Source organism: Oryctolagus cuniculus, chromosome 12 (genome assembly GCF_051225735.1).
Source record: "Oryctolagus cuniculus isolate XC-2025 breed Fujian yellow rabbit chromosome 12, ASM5122573v1, whole genome shotgun sequence".
NCBI lineage: Eukaryota > Metazoa > Chordata > Mammalia > Lagomorpha > Leporidae > Oryctolagus > Oryctolagus cuniculus.
In genome coordinates this window covers 110,498,673-110,522,158 of record NC_142878.1, presented here as the reverse complement: position 1 = coordinate 110,522,158, position 23,486 = coordinate 110,498,673, and the positions used below count along the sequence as shown (strand labels likewise).

At 52.4% G+C, this 23,486-nt stretch overlaps 1 protein-coding gene and 1 long non-coding RNA gene across 18 annotated transcripts in view; one reads left to right on the top strand and one right to left on the bottom strand.

Moving 5' to 3' along the window:
* BBS4 (Bardet-Biedl syndrome 4) overlaps positions 1–17,519 on the top strand; it is a 52,640-nt gene extending 35,121 nt beyond the window's left edge. For 9 of the 17 annotated variants that reach the window (XM_070054710.2, XM_089310919.1, XM_051822314.3 and 6 more), the window contains 11 exons: positions 170–242; positions 4,192–4,245; positions 6,133–6,260; positions 9,747–9,801; positions 10,694–10,762; positions 12,224–12,376; positions 12,455–12,626; positions 15,165–15,234; positions 15,721–15,862; positions 16,300–16,501; positions 16,795–17,519. In XM_070054710.2, coding sequence (XP_069910811.1) covers positions 4,222–4,245; positions 6,133–6,260; positions 9,747–9,801; positions 10,694–10,762; positions 12,224–12,376; positions 12,455–12,626; positions 15,165–15,234; positions 15,721–15,862; positions 16,300–16,501; positions 16,795–16,904 — 1,125 coding nt within the window. In that variant the 5' untranslated portion in view covers positions 170–242; positions 4,192–4,221 and the 3' untranslated portion in view covers positions 16,905–17,519. Of the gene's footprint in view, positions 1–169; positions 243–4,191; positions 4,246–6,132; positions 9,632–9,746; positions 9,802–10,693; positions 10,763–12,223; positions 12,377–12,454; positions 12,627–15,034; positions 15,235–15,720; positions 15,863–16,299; positions 16,502–16,794 lie in introns of those variants that run through there. The other 8 variants (XR_016218460.1, XR_016218459.1, XR_016218462.1 and 5 more) reach the window with 4 other exon arrangements.
* Positions 17,520–17,539: 20 nt separating this feature from the next.
* LOC127483764 (uncharacterized) lies at positions 17,540–19,945 on the bottom strand. The gene is made up of 3 exons (XR_011381108.2): positions 18,453–19,945; positions 18,255–18,363; positions 17,540–17,659 (listed from the first exon to the last, which is right to left on the bottom strand). It is a non-coding gene; the product is annotated as an uncharacterized LOC127483764 (long non-coding RNA).
* Between the last annotated feature and the right edge of the window lie 3,541 nt (positions 19,946–23,486).

Genomic DNA, 23,486 nt, shown 5'->3' with positions numbered 1-23,486 from the left:
AACATTGTTGAAGATGGTTCTAGGAAGCTTTTACTGAGACTGTGTAGAGTGCCAAGGCCTGCAGCAGCTGCCAGTGCAGACCTTCATGGCTGGCTCCCACAGCAAAAGCAGTGCGGTTAGTGTGGTAAGCGTCTCGAGGACATCCGTGTGGATAATGTGTCTTCCACAGGTTTCTTTTAGGAAGACATAAAGCTGCCGCTGAAGTCTATAATGAAGCAGCGAGACTCAACCAGAAAGACTGGGTGAGTAGGGAACTTGGGTTTTTTCTTACCCATCAACATGCCCTTTATTGGTAGGACTGGATTCTTAAATGCGCTCTGTGTGACTGATGATCAGGCCAGGTGTGGGATCCGAAATCAGATGTGCTGCTAGCTTTCGAGACCTCGCTGCTGGACTTCCTGGAAGTCAGTGTTTTCTGTTTCTATTGTAGTCTCTTACCAGTCTGATTCTTACTGATAAATCTTTTCTTCTCCAGAAGCTTAGGAGATTTTTACTTTTTTTTTTTTTTTTAGATTTATTTGTTCATTTGAAAGGCAGAGTTACTGAGAGGCAGAGTGAGGGAGAGAGAGAGAGAGCGAGGTCTTCCATCTGTTGGTTCACGCCCCAGATGGCCACAATGACCAGAGCTGTGCCAATCTGAAGCCAGGAGCCAGGAGCTTCTTCCAGGTCTCTCACATGGGTGCAGGGGCCCAAGCACTTGGGCCATCTTCTACTGCTTTCCCAGGCTATAGCAGAGAGCTGGACTGAAGTGGAGCAGCCGGGACTTGAACCGGTGCCCTTATGGAATGCCAGTACTGCAGGCGGTAGATTTACCCAGTATGCCACAGCACCGGCCCCCGAGATTGCTTTTTATCACTGGGGTTCCAAAATGTCACACTGCGCATCTGTTGTGTTCTGTGGCCGCCTCCCGTGCCTGCTGCCTCCATCTCTCTGAAGACTCTTGTCTTTCTTTGGGTCAGGGAAATTTCCTTTAAGAAGTTATTTCATTATCTGTGTCTCTGAATCAGTTGGCGTTTATGTGAAAAACGCGACACCAAGTTAGGGGTTTATTTTCTTCCTCATGGAACACGAAGTCTAGGTGAGTAAGTGTCCCTGTTGACTTAGTGGACCTAGGTTGCCACAGTGAAGACTTTTCCTGGTGGTTACAAGATGACTGCTGCAGCTCTTGAGTCACATCTGCACCCCAGGCCTGCAGAAAGAAGCAATCAAGAAGAGGACTGAGCCAGTATCAGGGAAGCACACCTTTCCCAGAATTCCCCAGTAGACTTTCATTTTTGTCCAGATACCCCTTCTGTGGGAGAGGCTGGAAAATGTAGTTTTTAATGTGAACATGTCGCTACTATAGGTAAAACTGGGGTTCTGTTAGGAGGGGTGGGCAGTAACAGGTCGCCTGTGGCCTGTGCCACGCTGTTCCCGCCCCCGTGGGAGCGCTCCGAGCCTGCTCTCCTGCGTCTCTAGTGTTCTACCCCCGTCCTTGTACTGTATAGTCAGGGCAGTCCTTCAGCCCATCTTCCAGGTCACTGTGTTTGTTTTTAGCCACTTACATTCTGTCTAATATTTTTTTATTTCAGTGATTCTATTTTTAATTTCCAGGAACTTTGCCTGTTCTCTGTGGTCATCACCGTCTCTGATTCTTGGAGTTCTGTTCTTCCCAGAATGATCTTTTTCTTCCCCTCTTCATTCTGGTTCTTGTTTTCATGCTGTTGGTTTTCAAGTACTTGGTGATTCTTGAGGTGCTCTGCCTTCTGGGTGTGAAGGCCCAGACAGTAGGGCTTTCCTCCGTGAGCTGCACTGTTCCGTTTGACAGGTGTTCCGTTTGTCCATTTCCTCTGCAATTCTGAGACGGAGTTGTTTGAATATGCTAGACTGTTTTCTAGCAAAAGGCCCAAGTGAAGCTGTGGATAGATTCATGTCGTTCCTCACGTAGCTGCTGTGAACAACTGCATGTCTGGTGTGTGCCAGCCACCGTCTGTGCCCTGGGGCTGAGAGTCGGGCTTGTGGATGAGGGACAGTCATGTGGAGCAGGAGGTACAGGAAGGACGTCGGGCAGGCTTGGGAGAAGGCGATGAGAACCAGTCAGACGCAAATCCCGCCTCTCAGAGGCTGCTGCATGTGAGGAGTTGTGGGTCACCTGTCTGAACCCAGGATTTCACTGATTTGTTCTGTTTTCCTTTGCAAATTTCCTTTGCTGTCAGTGTCTGGGTTCCAGTCCCAGCTCTGCTCCTGACTCCAGCTTTCTGCTAGTGCACATCCTGGGAAGCAGCAGGAAACTGGGTCCCTCCCACTTAGATGGGAGCCTGCTTACGTCCCTGGCGCCCAGCTTCTACCTGGCCCAGCTCCAGCTGGCAGAGACTTTTGTGGCAAGTCATCTGCGGGTGGGAGAGCTCTGTCTCTGCCTCTCAGAAAAAAAAAAAAAATTTTTTTTTTGACAGGCAGAGTGGACAGTGAGAAAGAGAGACAGAGAGAAAGGTCTTCCTTTGCCGTTGGTTCACCCTCCAATGGCCACTACGGCTGGCGCTGCACCGATCCAAAGCCAGGAGCCAGGTGCTTCTCCTGGTCTCCCATGGGGTGCAAGGCCCAAGCACTTGGGCCATCCTCCACTGCACTCCCTGGCCACAGCAGAGAGCAACTGGGACAGAATCTGGCGCCCCAACCGGGACTAGAACCCAGTGTGCCAGTGCCACAGGTGGAGGATTAGCCTAGTGAGCCGTGGCGCTGAGCTCAAAAAAATAAATTTTAGAATGTATTTAAAGGTCTATTAGCCTGCAGGACATTGAGAGGACAAGCAGGGCTGCGTGTCTCCCACTGCTCCTGTGCGTGCGTTCCTAGGGTGAGGTGAAGCAGTGGGAAGTACACCTGTTTTGGAGACAGGTCTGATGAGCTCAAGTCCCAGTGCCTTTTTTTTTTTTTTTTTTAAAGATTTATTAATTTGAGAAGTGAAGTTAGAGAGAGGGAGAGACAGAGAGAAAGGTCTTCTTTCCACTGGTTCACTACCCATATGGCTGCAATGGCCAGAGCTAGGCTGATCCAGAGCCAGGAGCCAGGAGCTGCTTCTGGGTCTTCACATGGGTGCAGGGGCCTGAAAACTAATGGCTTTTCATGGCCAGTAGCAGGGAGCTGGATCAGAAGTAGAGCAGCTGGGACTCGAACTGGTGCCCATACGGGATGTAAACCAGAGGTTGGCAGACCTTGTAAAGGGCAAGGAGTATAGATTTTTTTTTTAAAGGACTTATTTATTTACTTGAAAGTCAGTTACACAGACTAAAAAAGGAGAGGCAGAGAGAGAAAGAGAGAGAGGTCTTTCATCCACTGTTCACTCCCCAGATGGCCGCAATGGCCGGAGCTGCACCCGAGTTAGGAGCTTCTTCCTGGTCTTCCATGCAGGTGCAGGGGCCCAAGGACTTGGGCCCTCTTCTACTGCTTTCCCAGGCCATAGCAGAGAACTGGATCGGAAGAGGAGCAGCCGGGACTTGAACCTGCACCCGTATGGGATGCTGGCACTGCAGGCAGTGGCTTTACCCTCTATGCCACAGCACCAGCCCCGGGATTATACACTTTAAGCCTTGCATTTTCCTCTGGACTCTGTTGTGACTACTTACCACTGCAGTTTCACTGGCAAAAGAGCTGTAAGAAAACAAGTGTTCCTGTCTGTATTCAAATAAAACTTAATTACAGAAAAGAGCAGGGAGCCAGTTTGGCCCACTGGCCATAGACTTCGAACCTCTGCTCTGGACTTGTAGACTGGCTCCAAGTCCATCATTGTGGCCTCGCGGGCGCCGTGGTTCTTCCAGGGCGCATCACCCATGAAATTCAATTCCAGCTTCCTAGGAAAGGGGCCTGATGGGCTCAGGTGTCCAAATGTCGTCAGAGAGAGATTGATTAGGGTACAACTGGGAGGAAGCACAGGGGCAACTCTTAGAGAAGAATGTGTGGAGGTGGGCTGGGTACGTACCCGAATACCACATAGACCCAGCAAAATCACCTGTTTATTCTGCTTGTATCTCTTGTAGTCTGTAAATTTACTATATGAAGGATTAATTTTGTAGAAATACATGAACTCCAGTAAAGCTGACTGTTGTCCAGTTTTCAAGTCTGAATTTGCTGAGCGCTGACAACCTCGGGATGCCTGTTGTTTTACTTGACACTTGCGGTAGCATCATGCCTGAGGTGCCTGCCCTTTGTTTCGCACAGGAGATCTGCCATAACCTGGGTGTCTGCTACATGTGCCTGAAGCAGTTCAGCAAGGTAACCGACCGCAGCGGTCCTGCCCGGGGTTTCAGGAGGCGCACTTGCAGCAAGCGCTGCTTCTGTCTGATTCCCAGTGCTTGCAGAGATTCTTGGAAGTTAAAATTAAAAGTGCCTTATACATTTATCCCCACTTTAATTCCTGTTTTTTGTCATCCATATTTTTTTTCCTGCCTTTAATAAGAAAATGGAAAATACTAGAAATATTCTGAGGGAATGGCAGTCTAATTGCTTTTTTCTTTTTCTCTAACTTTCCGGCATAGAAACAAATGTTTAATAAAACATAAATATCAAAAAGTAGACCCTGATGTGAGCCGCTGTGACAGCAACTGATATTAGTTTCCAGGTCACTGAAAATGAGTCCTGAATTTTAAGTGGATTGGATTTTGATTTCTGAGAATATTTTCAATTATTTTCATGTCGAGAATTGGTAATTCGATGTGATTAAGTTCTAGGCTGTAAGGCTTTTTTAAAATAAATTAAAAAAAAAAAGATTTTATTTAATTGAAAGGCAGAGTTACACAGAAGCAGAGGCAGAGAGAGAGAGAGAAGTCTTCCATTCCCTGGTTCACTCCCTAAATGGCTGCAATGGCTGGAGCTGGGCCAGTCTGAAGTCAGGAGCCAGGAACTTTTTCCCAGTCTCCAGCGTGGAATGCAGGGGCCCAAGGACTTGGGCCATCTTCTGCTGCCTTCCAGGCCATAGCAGAGAGCTGGATCAGAAGAGGAGCAGCTGGGACTGGAACTGGTGCCCATATGGAATACTGGCCTGTAGGCGGTGGCTTCACCTGCCATGCCACAGTACCAGCTCCCAAAAGCTGTAAGGCTCTTAGGGAATGAAATTTGAGCTTACCTTAACTCAGATATAGAAGAAATATCTTAGGCCGGTGTTGTGGTGGCATGTGGTAGTGTGTAAAGCCCCCGCCTGCAATTCTAGAATTCCATATGGGTGCTGATTCCAGTACCGGCTGGTCCAGGTTTGATCCAGCTCCCTGCTAAAGTGACTGGGAAGGCAGTGTGGAAGATGGCCCAAGTCCTCGGGCCCCTTGTTCCCACATGGGAGACCTGGAAGAAGCTCCTGGCTTTGGATTGGCCCAGCTCTGGCTATTGAGGCCATCTGGGGAGTGAACCAGGTGGAAGATCTTTCTTTCTCTCTCTGTAACTCTGCCTTTCAAATAAGTAAATTTTTTTGATGATTCAGGTAGAGTTTCCTTCAAAGCCTCCATGTAGCAGTTGTGAAGTTTGATTCTCTTCTCTCCACTGCCACCAAGGCTGAGAGTCTGAATTGGTTTATACCTACTCAATGATGTTTATTTTGTTTGTTTGTAAACTAGGGTAACCTAATCTGTCATGGGTATGAAAACAAATGCACATCACTGAGGTGTAAGAGTAGCTTTTTCTCTTATGAGAGAGAGAAAAAATAAATTAAAAAATGTATATTTAGTGGGCTCCTTAGGTTTCCTGGATGGATTTACAGTTTTATATATTTGGTTCAGACTCCTTTGGGAGAATAATTTAAGCAGGTGCATTTCTGTCCTCAGAATTACTCTGAACCAGAGGAGAGGAGGACTTGGTATTTGCTTGGAACTCTCCTGAGGAGGAGAGTTAGGCTAAGCAAATACAGCAAACTCGTTCATGCAAATGCTGATTGAATCAGGTACCCGCGGGGATGTGGGCTCTGTATTCTGTTGATGATAGTATAGCCGGCACTCAGTGACTACTTGCCAGTGAGTTCTGTTTTCCGTTTGTCATCATATTGGTGGGAAGCTGTGCCTTTGGTCCGTGTGCAGTGGGGTCCCTCTGCTGAAGCGGGGGGCCTGCAGTAGTGAGCAGGAGCTGCTGTCCTTTCATCACAGTGACCGGGTTCTCTTCTCCCCTCACACGTGTCAGGCGCAGGAGCAGCTGCTCAGCGCCCTGCAGCTGCACAGGCACGACCTGACTTACATGATGCTGGGGAAGGTCCATTTGCTGGAGGGAGACCTGGACCAGGCCATCGGAGTCTACAGGAAAGCGGTGGAGTAAGTGCGTCTGTTTCCTCACCTGCACGAGCAGCTAGGAGGGTGCGTGAACTCCAGTCCTGAGAGCATGTGTGACTGCTGACTCGTCCTGTGCCGCAGTGGATTCTGTGAGGTGGGCTGTGTGTCTTCCTCATCCTAGGGGACAGCTGCGCTCAGCCAGCTGGGCTGTTCTCAAGGCCAGCGGGAGTCTGGTTGCCTCAGTCCTTAGGTGGTCGTCTCCTCCTGCGTGGTTGGAGCCGAGTTACTGTAACGTGGCGTCCCCGGGTGCACCTCCCCTCTGCTCGTGTATCATGGTTCAGAATCAGGTGGCCACTGCTGCTGCAGGGTAGTGGACAGACGTGCTCAGGAGGAAGAGGACGGAGCTGGGGGTCAGTCGGCCTTGTCGTTCTTATTTTATACTCTCTAGCAAAGATTGTGTTAGGTACAGAAACCTCATGGTTCAGCGGCGAACAGCTGGTCTCAGCATGAACTGATCATGGTTTTTTTTTTTTTTTTTTTTTTTTAAATAAAATATCACTAGGGTAATCCAAGCCTCTGTTAGTGGAACTGATTCCACCCTGGTCTTGTCTATTCATGGATCTGATACACTCTGAACTATACTTAGGTTTCTATTTATCAATTACCTTGTATTAATCTCTATGACTAAAGTATGTGAGAGGAGTCACGTGTAGAAGAACAAGGATTATTTTGGCTCATGGTTTCAGAGATTCACAGTCCAAGGTTGGGTGGCCCCATTAGTCTGTTGTCTGAAGACAGTGGATGGCAGAATACACGTGGAGGGATGGTGATGGGGTGAGCAGAAAGAGTGAGAGGGAACGTGCTCATCTCCTGCCACCCCCCACCCCACCCACATGTCTGTGTGGTCTTGTCCTAGAGAGCCACCATGGTGTCAGTCATCAGGGCCCCACTTCGCAGCCTAACCCAGTCTGAGCACTTTCCAAGGCTCTGCCTTCAGATGCTGTGAGTGGATCAAGCCCTCACCCTGTAATTGCCATCAGCCCATGACTGCATGAGCCAGGGAGCCAGATTCTACTCAACAATGGCCGCCGTCTTCCATGGTGGTCAGCTGCCAGGCTGTAGTAGTCACACACTGCTTTCTGAGTTTTCTTCAACCTTATTTTCAGTAAGTCAGAAACAATTCTTTGTTTATTAAACAACAAGAGACTTTTGTCATCTAGAGGCTGAGTTCATCTGGGCAGGAAGGAACCCTGTAGCGTGTAGGAGTGCCTCTGTGGTGCTGAGCGTCAGCCCGAGCCCTGCCTTCTGGAGGCTGGCTCTCTGGGATTGGCTCACACACATCCAAGGAATCCATTCTTCCACTGGCTGATCAAGTACTGGAGTCACTGTTCCCAAAGGCAGAAAAAGAGAGCTGAGTGGAGCCCCAGAGAAAGTTGAGACCCGTTTCTGCCTGGCAGCTTTGGGGAGAGCAGTCTTGCCTTGGTGGGGCCATGGAAGCTGCGGGAACCACAGAAGGTGCTTACATGGGGGAGGTGGTTGGTCGGAGTGGGTATCTATCATGGCAGGAGGAAGGCAGATTCCCCACTGAACTAGGAGAGCTGTGTTCAGCCTTCCCTGCGGGGGGCTTTGGTCTCAGCTCCTGGTCTCCCTGCAGGTAGCCAGTGTCCTGCCTGGTCCTTAGAAGCATGTGACATAATTTTTTGCCCTTTGGTGTTGTCAGCTGTCAGCTCTATGTTGCTTTGTTTTTGTTTTAATAGCATTTTTTAAAAAGATGTATTTACTTGAAAGTCAGTTACACAAAGAGAGGAGAGGCAGAGAAAAAGAGAGAGAGAGAGGTGTTCCATCCGATGGTTCACTCGCCAGTTGGCCGCAGTGGCCGGAGCTGTGCCAATCTGAAGCCAGGAGCCAGGAGCTTCCTCTGGGTCTCCCACGTGGGTGCAGCGGCGCAAGGACTTGGGCCATCTTCTACTGCTTTCCCAGGCCATAGCAGAGAGCTGGATCAGAAGAGGAACAGCCGGTTCTCAAACCGGCGCCCATATGGGATGCCGGTGCTTCAGGCCAGGGCATTAACCTGCTGTGCCACAGCACCTGCCCCTGTTGCTTTGGTTTGTGTCAAAGACAAATGCCAGTAAGGACTGAGAACTGCTTCCCAAGGCCAACAGCTGATTCCTTCCGAGGGCTGCAGTGTCTCTTCTTGCCTTTTTAAAGATTTATTTATTTGAAAGGCAGAGAGAAGTCTTCCGTCCACTGGTTCACTCCCCAAATGGCTGCAACAGCCAGAGCTGTGCTGATCTGAAGCCAGGATCCAGGAGCTTCTTCCGGGTCTCCCACGCAGGTGCAGGGGCCCAAGGTCTTGGTCCATCTTGTACTGCTTTCCCAGGCCATAGCAGAGAGCTGGGTTGGAAGTGGAGCAGCCGGGACTTGATGCGGCACCCATATTTGATGCTGGCACTGCAGGCTTTATCTGCTACACCAAAGCACCAGCCCCGTCTTGCTTTTGTTTAGGTCGACTTCTTAATTTGAGAGCACAGCACTGGGGATCCTGGGATCCTAACTGACACTTCCTGGAATCCTAAATTCACACTGCCTGGTCCTGTGACACACCAGGAACAGAACACAAGAGGAGGTTGTTGTGTGTGGCCTTGAACATTGCTTATTTTGTTAGTGTAACAAAGACAGTCACACACCATTCTTTGTTAGGACTTTGGTCCTCCTTCAAAAAGGCCCTGAGAATGGAGTCTGCATTCAGTCTTGGTACCTTTCTTGCTGAGCAGTCTTCCCTGTAGGTTGGGCTGAAACGACCTATTCTTTCTTGAAAACTTTTTTCCTTTTCAAAGTATTCATTTTTATTTATTTGAAAGGCAGAGTTAGATCTTCCATCTGTTGGCTCACGCCCTAACTGGCCTCCACAGCTGGGGCTGGGCCAGGCTGAAAACAGGATCCAGAAGCTTCTTCCAGGTCTCCCATGTGGGTGAAGGGGTCCAAGAACTTGGGCCATCCTCCATTGCTTTCTCCAGCACATTAGCATGGGGGCTGGATCGGAAGTGGATGGCCAAGACTTGAACAAGCGCCCATGTGGGATGCTGGCATTGCAGGCAGTGGCTTAGCTCATTATGCTGCAGTGCTGGACCCCAATTTTTTTCATATTTATTTGAGAGGCAGTGTGCTCCCCGTCTGCCAATTCACTCCTCAGAGGCTTGCAATGGCCCGTGCTGGGCTGAGGTTAGTGCCAGGAACTGGAAACTTAGTCCAGGTCTCTCAGATGGGCAGCAGGGACCCAGTCACTTAGCTGTTACCACTACCTCCCAGGGTCTGCATCAGCAAGAAACTGGAGGCAGGAGCCAGCTGGGACTGGAACCCAGCTACTCCAGCATGGGATGTGGGTTCCCTAAGTGGCCAAGTGCCCACCCAAGGTAACTGCATGTGCAGACGGGAGTGGGAGTGGGAGTGGGGGCTCAGTGGCGTTGCTCAGGTGTGGCACCAGGGCAGGGTCTCACGCATGTTCTGCTTCCCGTCTCTGTGTTGCAGGTTCTCACCAGAAAACACAGAGCTGCTTACAACTTTAGGGTTACTCTACTTACAGGTGAGAAAGCGCTTCACTCTCCTTCCTGTGTTGGTACTAGAAATGGTGTAGGTGTGTGTGCCTGGTGGTTTTCTTTTATTTCGATAATTAGCGCATTTTAATAAACACCTGAAACACATGAGCCTTGCTGTCTGTGTTTGGTTTTCTTTGATACAAGAATTGATTTTATGCACTCCAAAGAAGAGCAGTTCTGTGTTAGGGTTCTACAATGACAGTTCCTACCCAGTCAAGGAAGGAGCCTGAGGCATCTGCGTGGGCTTGGGCTCCGTCACTGTTGACGGGGCAGCAGTGTCCAGGGCTTGGGCTCCGTCACTGTTGACGGGCAGCAGTGTCCAGGGCTGGGAGACCCCTCTGCTGTTGCTCCTTCCCAGCTAGAGGCTTCTGGGAAAGACAAGGCAAAGTGCCCTCACCTGGAGTGAGGAGTCCCTTCCACATGCCTGCATGGGAGTGGGCTTCTGCCAGCTCTGTCCCTCCACTGCGTAAGCCTCAGGGCCCAGGGGTCCCCGAGGAGCCACCCACCCACCCTCATCAGCCTCCCCAGCTGATGCTGCCCCAGGGTGGCTTTTCTGCTGACAAGGGAATCGGGAGCGTGCCCCAGGTCTCACCGACTTGGCTCGGGGCCCACGGAGAGGAGGCTCAGCAGCTCATCTCGCCCAGCGGCCCTGTGGCCCACGCCGGGAGGCAGAGGCGGTCCCCACAAGCACACTGACCCAGCTGGGGACGTGTTGACAGAATAGAAGAAGAACATGGGGGCTCTTCAGTTTTCTGTGTGTGATACCTGTAGCTTTTTCTCTCCGAAGAGTCAGGATGTTTCTGTCGAGGGTGGAGTGGGCCAGACTCCTTGACTCCGTCTCCCTGCTGACATAAATTCTCTGGTTTGCTTTTTTCTAAGCTTGGCATTTACCAGAAGGCGTTTGAATACCTGGGAAATGCACTGACTTACGACCCTACAAACTACAAGGTACCGCAGGCCGTGAGGCCCCAGAGCCTTCACCCCGATGCTGCCCTGCCCACGGGGCTGGGACGCTGGAGGGCAAGGCACAGCTTCCCGTCTTGCACCCTGAGAACGCAGGCTCTCCTTGAAGAACACGAGAACGGAAAGGTGGCTCTCATGAGGAAGTATTACAAAATGTTGCTGCTCTGCTTCTCACCTTCTACAGAGCACGTTTGGTTTTTCTCCCAGAGTGATGGATGTATTTGAAAGGTAGAGTTAGAGGGAGAGGCTGGGGCAGAGAGAGGTCTTCCATCTGCTCGTTCATCCCCCAAATGGCCGCAGTGGTCAGGGCTGGGCCAGACACGGGGCAGGAGATTCATCCTTGTCTCCCACAAGGGTGCAGCGGCCCAAACACTTGGGCCATTGTCCCCTGCTCGCCCAGGCACATTAGCAGGGAGCTGGTGGGGAGTAGAACAGCTGGGATGCAAACTGGCGCCTGTATGGGATGCTGGTGCTGCAGGTGGCAGCTTTACCAGCTACACCACAGCACCAGCTCTTACAGGGGCCTGCAAAGATGTGAAAACAGGGCCTGTAAGATGGCAGAAGGCAGAACTAGGGGCTGGCAGAGCTGGTGTTCTCAGGAAGTTAGCCAAGCCTCAAAACTACCATCGAAGACAGTTCTCTCAAAAGCACTGTTAGATCCCTGATGAATCCAAGTGTGACTGAGTAAGAAGACCAGGGCCAGCGCTGTGGTGTAGTGAGCCAAGCCTCTGCCTGCAGCACTGGTGTCCTTATGGGCACCAGTTTGTGTCCCAGCAGCTCCACTTCTGATCCAGCTCTCTGCTGTGGCCAGGGGAAGCAGTAGAAGATGGCCCAGATGCTTGGGCACTCACATGCTGCACTCACGTGGGAGACCCAGCGGAGGCTCCTGGCTCTTGGCTTTGGATCAGCTCTGCTGTGGCTGTGGTGGCCATCTGGGGAGTGAACCAGCAGATGGAAAGCGTTTCTCTGTCTCTCCTCCTCTCTCTATCTCCACCTCAAATAAATCAGATCTTAAAAAAAAAAAAGGCCATCAGGTGGTGCGCAGCACTGAGGGTGATGGACAAGCACTGGAGCTCACTAGACACAAGCCCGGTGCAGAGCTGAGCAGTCAGGTTAGCTGGTTGGCTACCTACCTTTCCTTGAGAAATGCAGGGCTGGACTGAGGGAGCCAGGGCAGGCCAGGTTGTCAGGGGCTGCAGAGAACAGAATCGAGGCAGTTTTTACTCTAGGGACCTTGACGTCCTAAAATAAATGGCTTCTCTGGCTAGAAGCTGTGCCTGAGAGCCACAGCGTGGGGTGCAGGGGTGGCCTCGGGTGTTGGCGCCCACAGCTCAGATGTATTGTCCATGTCCCGCCGTCTTTTCTGATGGACCTCCGGGGCAGGGGTGGAGGTGATGGTGACGGTGACGGTGACTGAGCTGTTGCTGTCGTGTGCTGTGTTCGCAGGCCATCCTGGCAGCAGGCAGCATGATGCAGACGCACGGGGACTTTGACGTCGCCCTCACCAAATACAGAGTTGTCGCTTGTGCTGTTCCGGAAAGTCCTCCCCTGTGGAATAACATCGGAATGTGCTTCTTTGGGAAGAAGAAATACGTGGCAGTGAGTGTCCCTGTGTGCATCCTGTTTTCGTCACATACGCGGTTAGCGGGTCTGCTGAGCTCGCCCCTCCTCCTGCAGGCTATCAGCTGCCTGAAACGTGCAAACTACTTGGCTCCGTTTGACTGGAAGATTCTGTACAACCTGGGCCTCGTCCACTTGACCATGCAGCAGTACGCATCGGCTTTCCACTTCCTGAGTGCGGCCATCAACTTCCAGCCGAAGATGGGAGAGCTCTACATGCTCCTGGCCGGTGAGACACGGTCACGTGGACTCCGTGGTCTGGCGGGAGGGGAAATGGATTCAAGTCCTAGAAGGCCCACGCTAAGTCTCTCATGGAAGCTGTCCTCCAGGAGATCCTACAGGACCTGTGGATGCCACCCAGAGACCAACAGCTCAAAGCGGGGTCCTGTCTCATTCGGCTGACCAATTTTCTTCTCTTGGAAAGTTCTAGATAATGAGGGTTACAAGCTTGGGCTTTGTTGTTACCACTTTTAGAAGTCTGTTATCTCTGCTACTGCAGCTTAAGTGCTGGGGTTCCCAGAGTTGGCATCCCAGCTCTTTAAACAGATGATGTCCACCAGTGCTGGGATGGGTCAGGCCAAAGCTGGAGCTAGAAACTCAGTTTCCCATATGGGTGGCAAGGATACAACTCCTGGAGATGTCACCTGCTGCCTCCCAGGGTGCACATCGGCAGGAAGCTGGACCTGGAGCAGAGGCAAGACCTGAACCCCAGGCCCTGTGATAAGGGATGTGGCCATCCCAGGTAGCAGCTTCACCACCAGGCCAAATGCCCACCCCTGAGCTTGGTCTTTGGGTGGCGTCTGCCTTCTTTACTGTGTTTACCCAGGGTCAGCTGAACACTCAGTGAATGTTGAGCTTCATTTATTTGCACAAAAGGCAGAGTGACAGTCTTTCATCCACTGGTTCACTCTAGAAGTGGCTCCCACAGCCAGGTCCGGGCCAGGCTGAAGCCAGGAGCTTGGAACTCCATTCTGAACTCCTACCTGGTGACACCCGGCCGTCTTCCACTGCCTTCCCAGGCGCATCAGCAGGGGTCTGGATTGGAAGCAGAGCAATAAGGACATGAACCGGTGGTCTAATACAGGATGGCGGTGTGAGCCCCCACATGTTGATTTTGTTATGGTCACTTTAGAAAATATTTAGTAGGTTGGGGCTGTGGTACAGTAGGTTAATCTTCTGCCAGTGGCACTGGCATCCCATATGGGCGCCGGTTCAAGTCCCGGCTGCTCCTCTTCAATCCAGCTCTCTGCTGTGGCCTGGGAAAGCAGTGGAAGATGGCCTGAGTCTTTGGGCCCCTGCACCAACATGGGAGTCTGGGAAGAAGCACCCGGCTCCTGGCCTTGGATCGGCGCAGTTCCGGCCGTTGCGGCCACCTGGGGAGTGAACCAACTCTACTTTTCAAATAAATAAAATCTTTATATATATAGAGGCTATACCTTTACAGATGAATTTAATTGAGAGTTCCCATGCAATGTTTCACCTCCCAGATGTCCATGATGGCTGGGGCTGGGCCAGGGATGAAGTTGGGAACGTGACCCGTGTCTCCCACATGGGCAGCAACCACCCAACCACTGGAGCCATCACGTTGCCTCCCAGGGTGTGCATTAGCAGGAAGCTGGACTTCAGAGCTGAGCTGGGAATGGAACCCAGGCCCTGCAGTTTAATGGTTAGGCCCAACAACTGCCCTGCTCTGTCGTCAGTAGTAGTGTTGTGGCAGGGCTGCACTGTTGCACAGCGGGTTAAGCCACCACTTCTGACTCTGGTTTGAGTCCCACCTGGCAAAGCAAAACTGCTTTTCCAGCTCCCTCTTAAAGCACCCGGGAAAGCAGCAGCAGATGGCCCAGGTGCCTGGGTTCCTGCTGTCCACGTGGGGGACCCGCATGGAGTTTCAGGCTCCTGGCTTGAGCCGGGCTCAGCTCCGGCTGTTGGGGGCATTTAGGGAGTGAGCCAGATCTGTCTGTCACTCCTTCACGGAGTGTTGTTATTACAGCTGGTCCCAGTCAGGCTACCTATTGTGGAGACCCTCATTTCTGAGCATGTTGTGTACAATGAGATTCCACCCCTGAAACTAATCTATGCCATACAGACACAAAAACAAGCTAGACCAATCAGTGTAGTATCCTGGTTATTATAGTGAGGGGAACCAGCGAGGCCTCTTTGGTAAGATGGGGTGTGGTCAGGTGCATCAGTGAGAACCTAGTGACACTGTGCAAGGTGGAATGGAAGCAGGTGGGTCACTGCCACTGGGGAAGTGTAGAGCTTAAACCAGGGCATTACAGGGCGGGGTGCACAGAGCCTGGCAGCTGTCGGGCTGTGGTAGGGGACTGTTGACGGCACCAGGTATTCAGGGCTGTGCACACGTTGTGCTGAGCTGAGGTGGTACAAGAGTTGAATTGGGAGGGGCCTTGGAATCGTGTGTGTGTGTGTGTGTGTACCTTTTTTTTTTTTAAATTCATTTGAGATGCAGAGCTACAGCGAGAGAAAAGGAGAGACAGAGCGAACGTCTATCCACTGGTTCACTCCCTAAATGGCCACAGCAGCCATTGCTAAGCTGATTGGGAGCTGGGAGCTTCCTCTGGGTCTCCTACATGGGTACAGGGACCCAAGGACTTGTGCCCTCCTCTGCTGTCTTCGCAGGCCATTAGCAGAGAGCTGGATTGGAAGCAGAGCAGCCGGGACTCTGGTGCTGCAGGTGGAGGTTTAACCCACCACAGCCCAGCGCTGGCCCCACGATTCTAAGCTGCAGCCCACAATCTGTTTGTTGTAGTGGCCCTGACCAATCTGGAGGATATAGAGAACGCCAAGAGAGCCTACGCAGAGGCCGTCCGCCTGGATCAGTGAGTGCCCTGCCAGGGCGCAGCAGGGGGGCATGGGCTCACAGGGCGGGTCACCAGGCTGTTCTCCAGCCTCTGTACACAGCAGGCTCCAGTGTGGAAGGATGGTTCCCAAGGTCGGAGTGGACACTGCTCCTGAGAAGGTGTCCAGGCCTGTGTGTAGTGGTCAGAGCTGGCAGCAGGCTTGGGCTGCTGATGGCTGGATGTCACACGGGGGCTCTGGGCTGTCTGGGACACTGCTAGAGAGCAGCCCTGCCGTGGTGGCCTCTGAGGGCTGAGATGTCAGACTTGGTGCGGACACCTGCTTTGCTGGTGGGCAGTTACTTCTGTCATTCCTCTCCACAGGTCCACACAACACTTGGGTCCCATCTTGCTGCAGGATGGAAAAACTTCCACTTAATCAGTTTTGTTTTGTTTTTGTGTGAGAAGCATTTGTAAGTGACCATTTGTTGCAAGCTGCAGGCCACAGACTCCATGTGTCTGCCACAGGTGTAACCCTTTGGTAAACCTGAACTATGCCGTGCTGCTGTACAACCAGGGCGAGAAGAGGGGCGCGCTGGCCCAGTACCAGGAGCTGGAGAAGAAAGCCCGCCTCCTCAAGGACAGCGGCTCTCTGGAGATTGACTCAGAGGTATGGCTCTCAGAGGCTCCCTGCAAGCTGCAGGAGACTTAGGTCAAGCCCAAACCACCCGACGTTAAGGGCTTGTAAGCTCTTGGCTCTGTGGGTTCTTTTCTTTCTATTTGAAAGTCATAGTTACACAGAGAAGGAGAGGCAGTAATTACTTGAGAGGAGTACTCCTGGAAGAAATCAGAATTCTGGCTTGTCCTCTCCTGTTGCGGGTGCAACCCAGGAGTCGGGTCTGTGTCTCTGGGCCGTGTTTGCAGCTCCACTGTGCGCCGGCTCGAGCTGTCACTTTTCACTGAAGGCAGCCTGTGCTTCTGCTGAGTGACAACGACTCCCTGCGTCGTGTTGGAACCCACCGCACTCCTGCTGGGAGGCTGGGGAGAGGGGTTGGCTCATCTCGGCTAGTCACGTCTGACTCTCTTCTCTCTCTGTCGGGACACAAGATGGTGGAGATGGCTCAGAAGTTGGGAGCTGCTCTCCAGGTGGGGGAGGCCCTGGTCTGGACTAAACCAGTCAAAGACCCCAAGTCAAAGCACCGCAGCCCCTCGAGCAGCAAGCCCGCCGGTCTGCAGCAGCCTCTGGGCTCCAACCAGGCTCTCGGGCAGGCGATGTCTTCAGCAGCTGCGTACAGGACGCTCCCTTCAGGTAGGAGGCTACCCAGAGCTCCAGGAAGACTGCGTGGGTGCGAGCCCCCGTGCCAGCAGATCAGATTGGAGCGGGAGGCTGGCCCCTGCACATCCAGTGTCGCACTGGCTTCCTCAGGGCCAGCCGTGCAGGACACTGCCAAGGACACTGTTAGCCGGGGTGCTGGCAGTCGGCGTCTCAGCAGCTGTGACTGTTGCTGTTAGTTTCCTGCGCAGCTGCAGTTGCCGGACTTGCTGCTGACACTGAGAGTGGGGCTCCGGCCTCAAGCGTGCGTACCATCTGTTCTGCCCTAGGTGCTGGAGGCGCAGCCCCGCTCCCAAAGCCGCCTTCGCTTCCTCTGGAGCCAGAGCCTGCTGCGGAAGCAAGTCCAACAGAAGCGCTGGAACAGCGGAGCGAAAAATAGCGAGGAGGACCCCAGAGTCAGGAGTTCTTAGGTATCTGAGGATGGCCCCAGTTAGCAAAGGCCAGGTAGCGGCAGGCATCACAGAATTAGAACGTGGAATGCAGGAGTGCCAGTGACCCCACGGAGCCTGGAAAGGAGCCTAAGGCACGACTGTGCAGCCCCCCAGGCCCTCAGCCAGAAACAGGAGAAGAGTGACCCTGTCCCCTCGAGAACACAGGACGCGGCCTGGGTCTGAAAGGCTGGCTGAGCCCTCCCTTGTGCAGGGAGGGCGGGGACACTGCGCGGCGGCTCGCGATGGTGAGGCCTGGGGAAGGTGCGATTCTCTGAATTCAAGAGGAAGCCGGGGAGAGCTCCGGGCGCTCGCCGGACGGGATCTGGAGCAGGTCCCTGTGTGACGTCGGTGCGCAGCCAGATCATGTCAGTGTGCGAAGCAGGAGCCCACGGCTGCTCTGCTGTCAGCTCTGAGGATTGGAAAAAAATAGGGAAGCACCTGCTAGCCAAGGAGTTGATAAAGGTAACTGTTTTCTCTCTAGATTATGTATGAACATTCCTTTGAGGAAAGTTGTACCTGAATAAAGGAATAAATGAGACCACAATAAAAACTTTAGAAAGCGACGGTCCCTGTCTTCTCTTACCTGTTTGCGGGGCTAGTCTGAAACGAAGAGACCTTGAGGGCAGGGGTGGCCTCCCGGCCGCTCACTGATGGGCCAGTGCTCGTGCGTCACAGTTCCCCAGCACCGATCCAGTTACTGAAACTGAAAGGTCACTGATGAGGTCTCAGCGGTAGCAGGGCTGTAGGCTGAGACTTGGAGAGGAAGAGGAGGGTTAAAGAAGAGGAGCTAAAATCAACAGCAGTGAGGCCAGAGCTGGGTGCCTGGGGAGAGGAATCGGGTGGGAGTGGAGGTGTCCTGGTGGCTGGGTTCAGTCGACTGTGAAGTCTGGTTGTGGGACACGGTCATCTTTAAGATGTCCAAATGGTGACAGCCATTCCAATTTCAGACGTGAAGACACAGATCCTTGGATGACAGCTAAAACCGTGTGTTTGGACGTAGCTGTCAGAGGAAAGCCGGCACTAAGGAGGCAGAGAAGTGAAGGGGGGAAAGGGGAGAGAAGCAGGTGACTGAGAGAAAGCCGAGGAGGCTGGGGTGTGCAAGGCAGCCCCCCCCCCCACATTTGGCCTCACAGAACCCTTGCAAAGGAGAAAGAGGCTCAACAAAGTAGAAAGAGCTTCCGCAATGGAGGGAGTGGCCATGCGTGTGAGGCGAAGCGTTCGTAGGTATGAGGATGTGAACCCAGGGCTAGACACAGCCCTTGCTCCCGAGCCGTGCGTCACTGCAGTGGTGCACCCACCTGGGTGGTGACAGGAACGGTGCTCGCAGACGGACGTGGAAACTGAAGTGGAAGGAAGGCGTCTTTTGAGGGGGCAGAACTGAATTCACTGTCAGAGAAGATCTCAATCCTTGGGAAGAGATGAGTAGTGAGAGCATAGCAAAAATAGTGCACGGCAGGGCTGCGGGGCTTCACGTACTTCGGGGGGCGAGACGGTACCTTGCATTCAGTGAAGAAGATAGCCCAGGGCCGTGCTGTGGCCCAGCAGGTTATGCGCCCTCTGGATGCTGGCATCCCATGTGGGCACCATGTCAAGCCCCGGCTGCTCCACTTCCAGTCCAGCTCCCTGCTCATGGCTTGGGAAAGCACCAGAAGATGGCCCCCACAGCCCACGTGTGAGACCTGGATGGAGTTCCAGGCTCCTGGCTTCAGACTGGCCTTTGTGGCCACTTGAGTGAACCATCGGTTAGAAGATTGATTCTGGAGCCAGTGCTGTGGCACAGTGGGTTAACACCCTGGCCTGAAGCACCGGCATCCCATAATGGGCACCAGTTCGAGACCTGGCTTCTCCACTTCCCATCCAGCTCTCTGCTATGGCCTGGGAGAGCAGTAGAAGATGGCCCAAGTCCTTGGGCCCCCGCACCTGTGTGGGAAACCTGGAGGAAGCTCCTGGCTCCTGGCTCCGGAATGGCCCAGCTCCGGCTGTTGCAGCCAGTTGAAAGTGAGCCAGTAGATGGAATCAATCAATCAATCAATCAATCTCTCTCTCTGTAACTCTGACTTTCAAGTGAATAAATAAATAAATCTTAAAAAAAAAATTCTGTCTCTGCCTTTCAAAATCAATAAAAAAAAAAAACCCAACACCCCCACCCCAATACACACCTGGTGTTTTGGGTGTGTAGACTTGCAGTTTCTCGTTCACTCCGGGGAGAAAGGAGCTGCTTTAATTTCTTGCATGGGGGTTGGGCAGGCCATCAGTTTTCACAGAATTAGGAAAATGAGAGCGTGTACGCAGTCACAGATACAGAAACCAGAGACAGAAAAGTAAAAACAGGAACAAGCAATGGGGGAAAAGTGCCCTTACTGTAAAACTGCATTCCAAAGATGGTCAGGTGTTACTGAGGAAAATTACTGTAATGGCAGAGCAGGTTTGTGCTGGACCAGCTGTCCCACCAATTCTACAGACAAGCAACAAAACAGTACACCACGAGACTGAACATGCAGAGGGGCAGCTCAGAGGGACGAGGGCTGCGTGGCATGGTGTGCTCTCACGGGGACAGAGCTAGCCCTCCGGCGTCCGCACGGTGTGGGAAGCCCTTACCCCACAGCAGCCAGCACACCTGTCAGAGGCGGACTGCTGAACACACAGGAGGGACATTAGCACGAAGGAGTCTCCTTCCCGAAAACAGCAGGGAGAGGGAAAAGGTCCACCACCGAGAAACCCAGGTGGAACAGCCGGCAAGCGAAACGGCAAGCGAAAGCCGTACCACAGCAATAGTTAATCACTGAGCTTCACTGTTCCGATTCAAAGGCAGCAGAGAGTGGAAAGGTAAAGCCCAGGCTCTCACCACCGACAGGGCGGAGCGGACGCACCGCACACGCTCCAGGCCTAAGGAGTCCGCAGGGCTCAGGCTGCAGCAGCAACAGCTGACGCCGGGGCAGGAGTCTCACAGGAAACAGGCTCACGTCACAACCATCAAGAGGCCAAGTTCCTGGAAAAACAATTCAGAAACATGAAAACGGACAGAACTAAGTCCACTGTCACACTGGGATAGATGAGTACTAACACCTCCTCTTCTAGCAATTCACACAATTCCTACGAACCACCCTGACCTAACATTTACAGAGCAGCAGTAATCCCAGAACAGGTTGTGAGAGGGAGAGATCTCCCATCCGTTAGTTCACTCCAGGCCAAAACCAGGAGCCTGCAAGTTCATCCAGGCCTCCCACATCAGGCGCATTAGCAGGGAGCTGAAGCGGCATTGGTGCAGCCAGGACTTGTGTTGCAAGTGGAAGCCTAACTGTGCCACAACGCCATTCCCTGGAACACGCATTCTGTAAGTACACGCAGCACTCTTCAAGACAGACCATGTGCTGGACTGGCATCGTGACACACTGAGCTAAGCTGCTGCCTGCAATGCTGGCATCGCATGCCAGAGTGCCAGTTAGAATATCGGCTGCGGCCGGCGCTGTGGCTCACTTGGCTAATCCTCCGCCTGCGGCGCTGGCATCCCGGGTTCTAGTCCTGGTTGGGGCGCCGGATTCTGTCCCGGTTGCCCCTCTTCCAGGCCAGCTCTCTGCTGTGGCCCGGGAATGCAGTGGAGGATGGCCCAGGTGCTTGGGCCCTGCACCCCATGGGAGACCAGGATAAGCACCTGGCTCCTGGCTTTGGATCAGTGCGGTGTGCCGGCTGCAGCAGCCATTTGGAGGGTGAACCAATGGAAAAGGAAGACCTTTCTCTCTCTGTCTAGCTCTGCCTGTCCAAAAAAAAAGAATCTCTGCTGCTCCACTTCTGTCCAGCTCTCTGCCAAAGTGCCTAAGGTGGCAGTGGAGGGTGGCCCAAGTACCTGGGCTATGCCACCCATGTAGGCGACCTGCATGTACCTCTGGGCTCCCAGCTCCGGCCTGCCCTAGCCCCAGCCACTGGGGCCACTTGGGGAGTGAACCAGGTGGATGGAAGATCTGTCACTCTACCTTTCAAATACATAAAATCTTAAAAAAATTGAAATCTATACAATTTCTTCTCTGACCACAATGAAATTATAGTAGATACTAATATCTATAAATTCCATAAGCATTTCGAAATTAAATACGCAAAAGCTTATGAGTAAAGGAAAAAATATGAAAAATCAAAATATTTTGAACTAATAATGAAAACATTTGTAGGATTCAGCTAACAGCTGTGCTCAGAGGAGAAATGTTAGTGGTGTGTGCTTCTATTAGAAAAGAAATCAACGTGCTAGGTTTCCACCTTAAGCTAGAAAAAGAAGAGAAAGATAAACCCAAGTTAGGTAGAAGAAAAACACCAAGACTAGAAAGGTCCAAATTAGGGGCTGGCGCTGTGGTGTGGTAGGCTGTGCAGTGCTGGCATCTCATACGGGTGCTGGTTTGTGTCCTGGCTGCTCCACTTCCAATCCAGCTCCCTGCTGTGGCCTGGGAAAGCAGTGGAGGGTGGCCCAAGTCCTTGGGCTGCTGCACCTGCTTGGGAGACCTGGAAGAAGCTCCTGGCTCCTGGCTTTGGGTTGGACCAGTTCTGGGTATTTCTGCCATTTGGGGAGTGAACCAGCAGATGGAAGACCTCTCTCTCTGCCTTTGACTCTGTATAATTTCAAATATATAAATAAACTTAAAAAAAAGAGTTCAAGTTACTGAAGGGAAAGAGGCGGGCACTGTGACACTGACACAGAGGGTTAAGCAGCCACCTGCATCCCATATCTGAGTGCTTGGTTTGCTTCTGATCCAGGTTCCCCCTGATGTGCGTCCTGGAGGCAGCAGGTCCTTGTCACACACACGGCTTCAGCACAGCCACACTGGGGCACTGTGGGCATTCAGGGAGCGAGCCAGCCGGTGGGAATGCTTTCTGTCCCTTGCTTTCAAACAAAAATAACTGAATAGAGAGATTGCAAAGCAAGGAAAGTACAGAGGATTATCCTGCAGGAACACAGGCCCAGAAATCAACTAACAAATCAAATCCTGCAGCATGAAGAAATGATCAGGTAGAGGTTATCCCAGGATTTCACGCTTGGTGTAACACCTGAAAACCAAAGTAGCCAAATGAGCTAATAAGAGAGAAAGGTTACTGATTTCAATATCCGAAAATTTTCCTAAAAAGCCATCATGAAAAGGCTGCTACAGACCTGTTATCTAGAATATGTCAACTGAGCAGCAGACCGGACATCCACCTCAACAGAGGCAGCACCTGGAGGTTGCTCCGCAGCCCTTGTCATCTAAGGCACCACGCGCACCGCTGGAATGGCCAGAGCGCTGACGCCACACACAGTCTCACTGCTGGCCCAAGTGCAAAGCTGCCCACGATCTAGCAACTGCACACCTGGGTGCTCACCCAGGTTGGAAATTTATGTCCACATGTGTGCTGATGGCAGCTTCGTTCACAACTACCTAAACTTGGAGGCAACCAAACTGTCCTTCAGAAAGTGAGTGGAGGAATAAACTGGTCCATCCAGACAGAGAAGTGCTGGTGTTACTCAGCCTGGCAAAAACTGAGCCACCAAGCCACCAAGCCATGGGAGGAGGCGGAGGAGGCCCAGGTGCTGCTACTAAGTGGGAGAAACAGCTGCACCCTACTGAACTGCAGTGGCAGCCCTCCCTGGAGATGGTAACAGGACCAGGGCTTGGGGCGGACCAGGGCGCCCACGGGGGCTGAGGGGGTAATGCCCAGTGTGGCACCACAGGAGGCCGTGCCTGTCAGCACCCACCTGTCACACCACACAATGTCCAAGGCGGGGCGGGGGAGAGGAGGGTGCCACAGGCACTGGGTGGTGACAGGGTGTCAGTGCAGGCTCATCAACAGTAGCACGCCTGCCACTCTGGTGGGGCTGCTGATGTGGAGGTGGCCATGTGCCGGGCAGTGGGGACCTGGGGAAATGCGTGCCTCCCTCTGGATCCAGCTGCTCTAGGTGTCGTGGTGCAGCCGGTGGTTCCTGTTCCGGCTGCTCCATTTCCGATCCAGCTCTCTGCTAATGTGTCTGTGAAGGCAGAAGATGATCCAAATGCTTGGGCCCCTGCACCCTTGTGGGAGACCCAGACGGAGCTCTGGGCATCTGGCATTGGTGTGGCCCAGCCACAGCGATTGTGGCCATTTGGGCAGTGAATCGGCATTGAAAGATCTCTAACTGCCTTTCAAATAAATAAATAAATCCCTTTTTAAAACAAATATTTATTTAATTATTCATTTGAAAAGCTGAGTTAGAGAGAGACAAGAGGTCTTCCATCTGCTGGTTCACTCCCCAAATGGCCGCCATGACCAGGGCTGGACCCGGCCGAAGCCAGGAGCTTCCTTTAGGTCTTGACTCATAAATCATATTATTTTAGTCTGTTATTTTTGTCTCTGAGCGGGATTCTCAGTCTGGAGTGGTGTTTCTCAGACTGGTGGTTATGTTTCCTTGGTATGATATATATGCATTAAGCTCTAGAACAGGCCTAGTAGCACTGAGATGTCAGATTACCAGTTAAGGTAGGTGATCAGAGATACAACTGGGCCGAAGCTTAGCCCTACTTACCTTTTATCTCCCC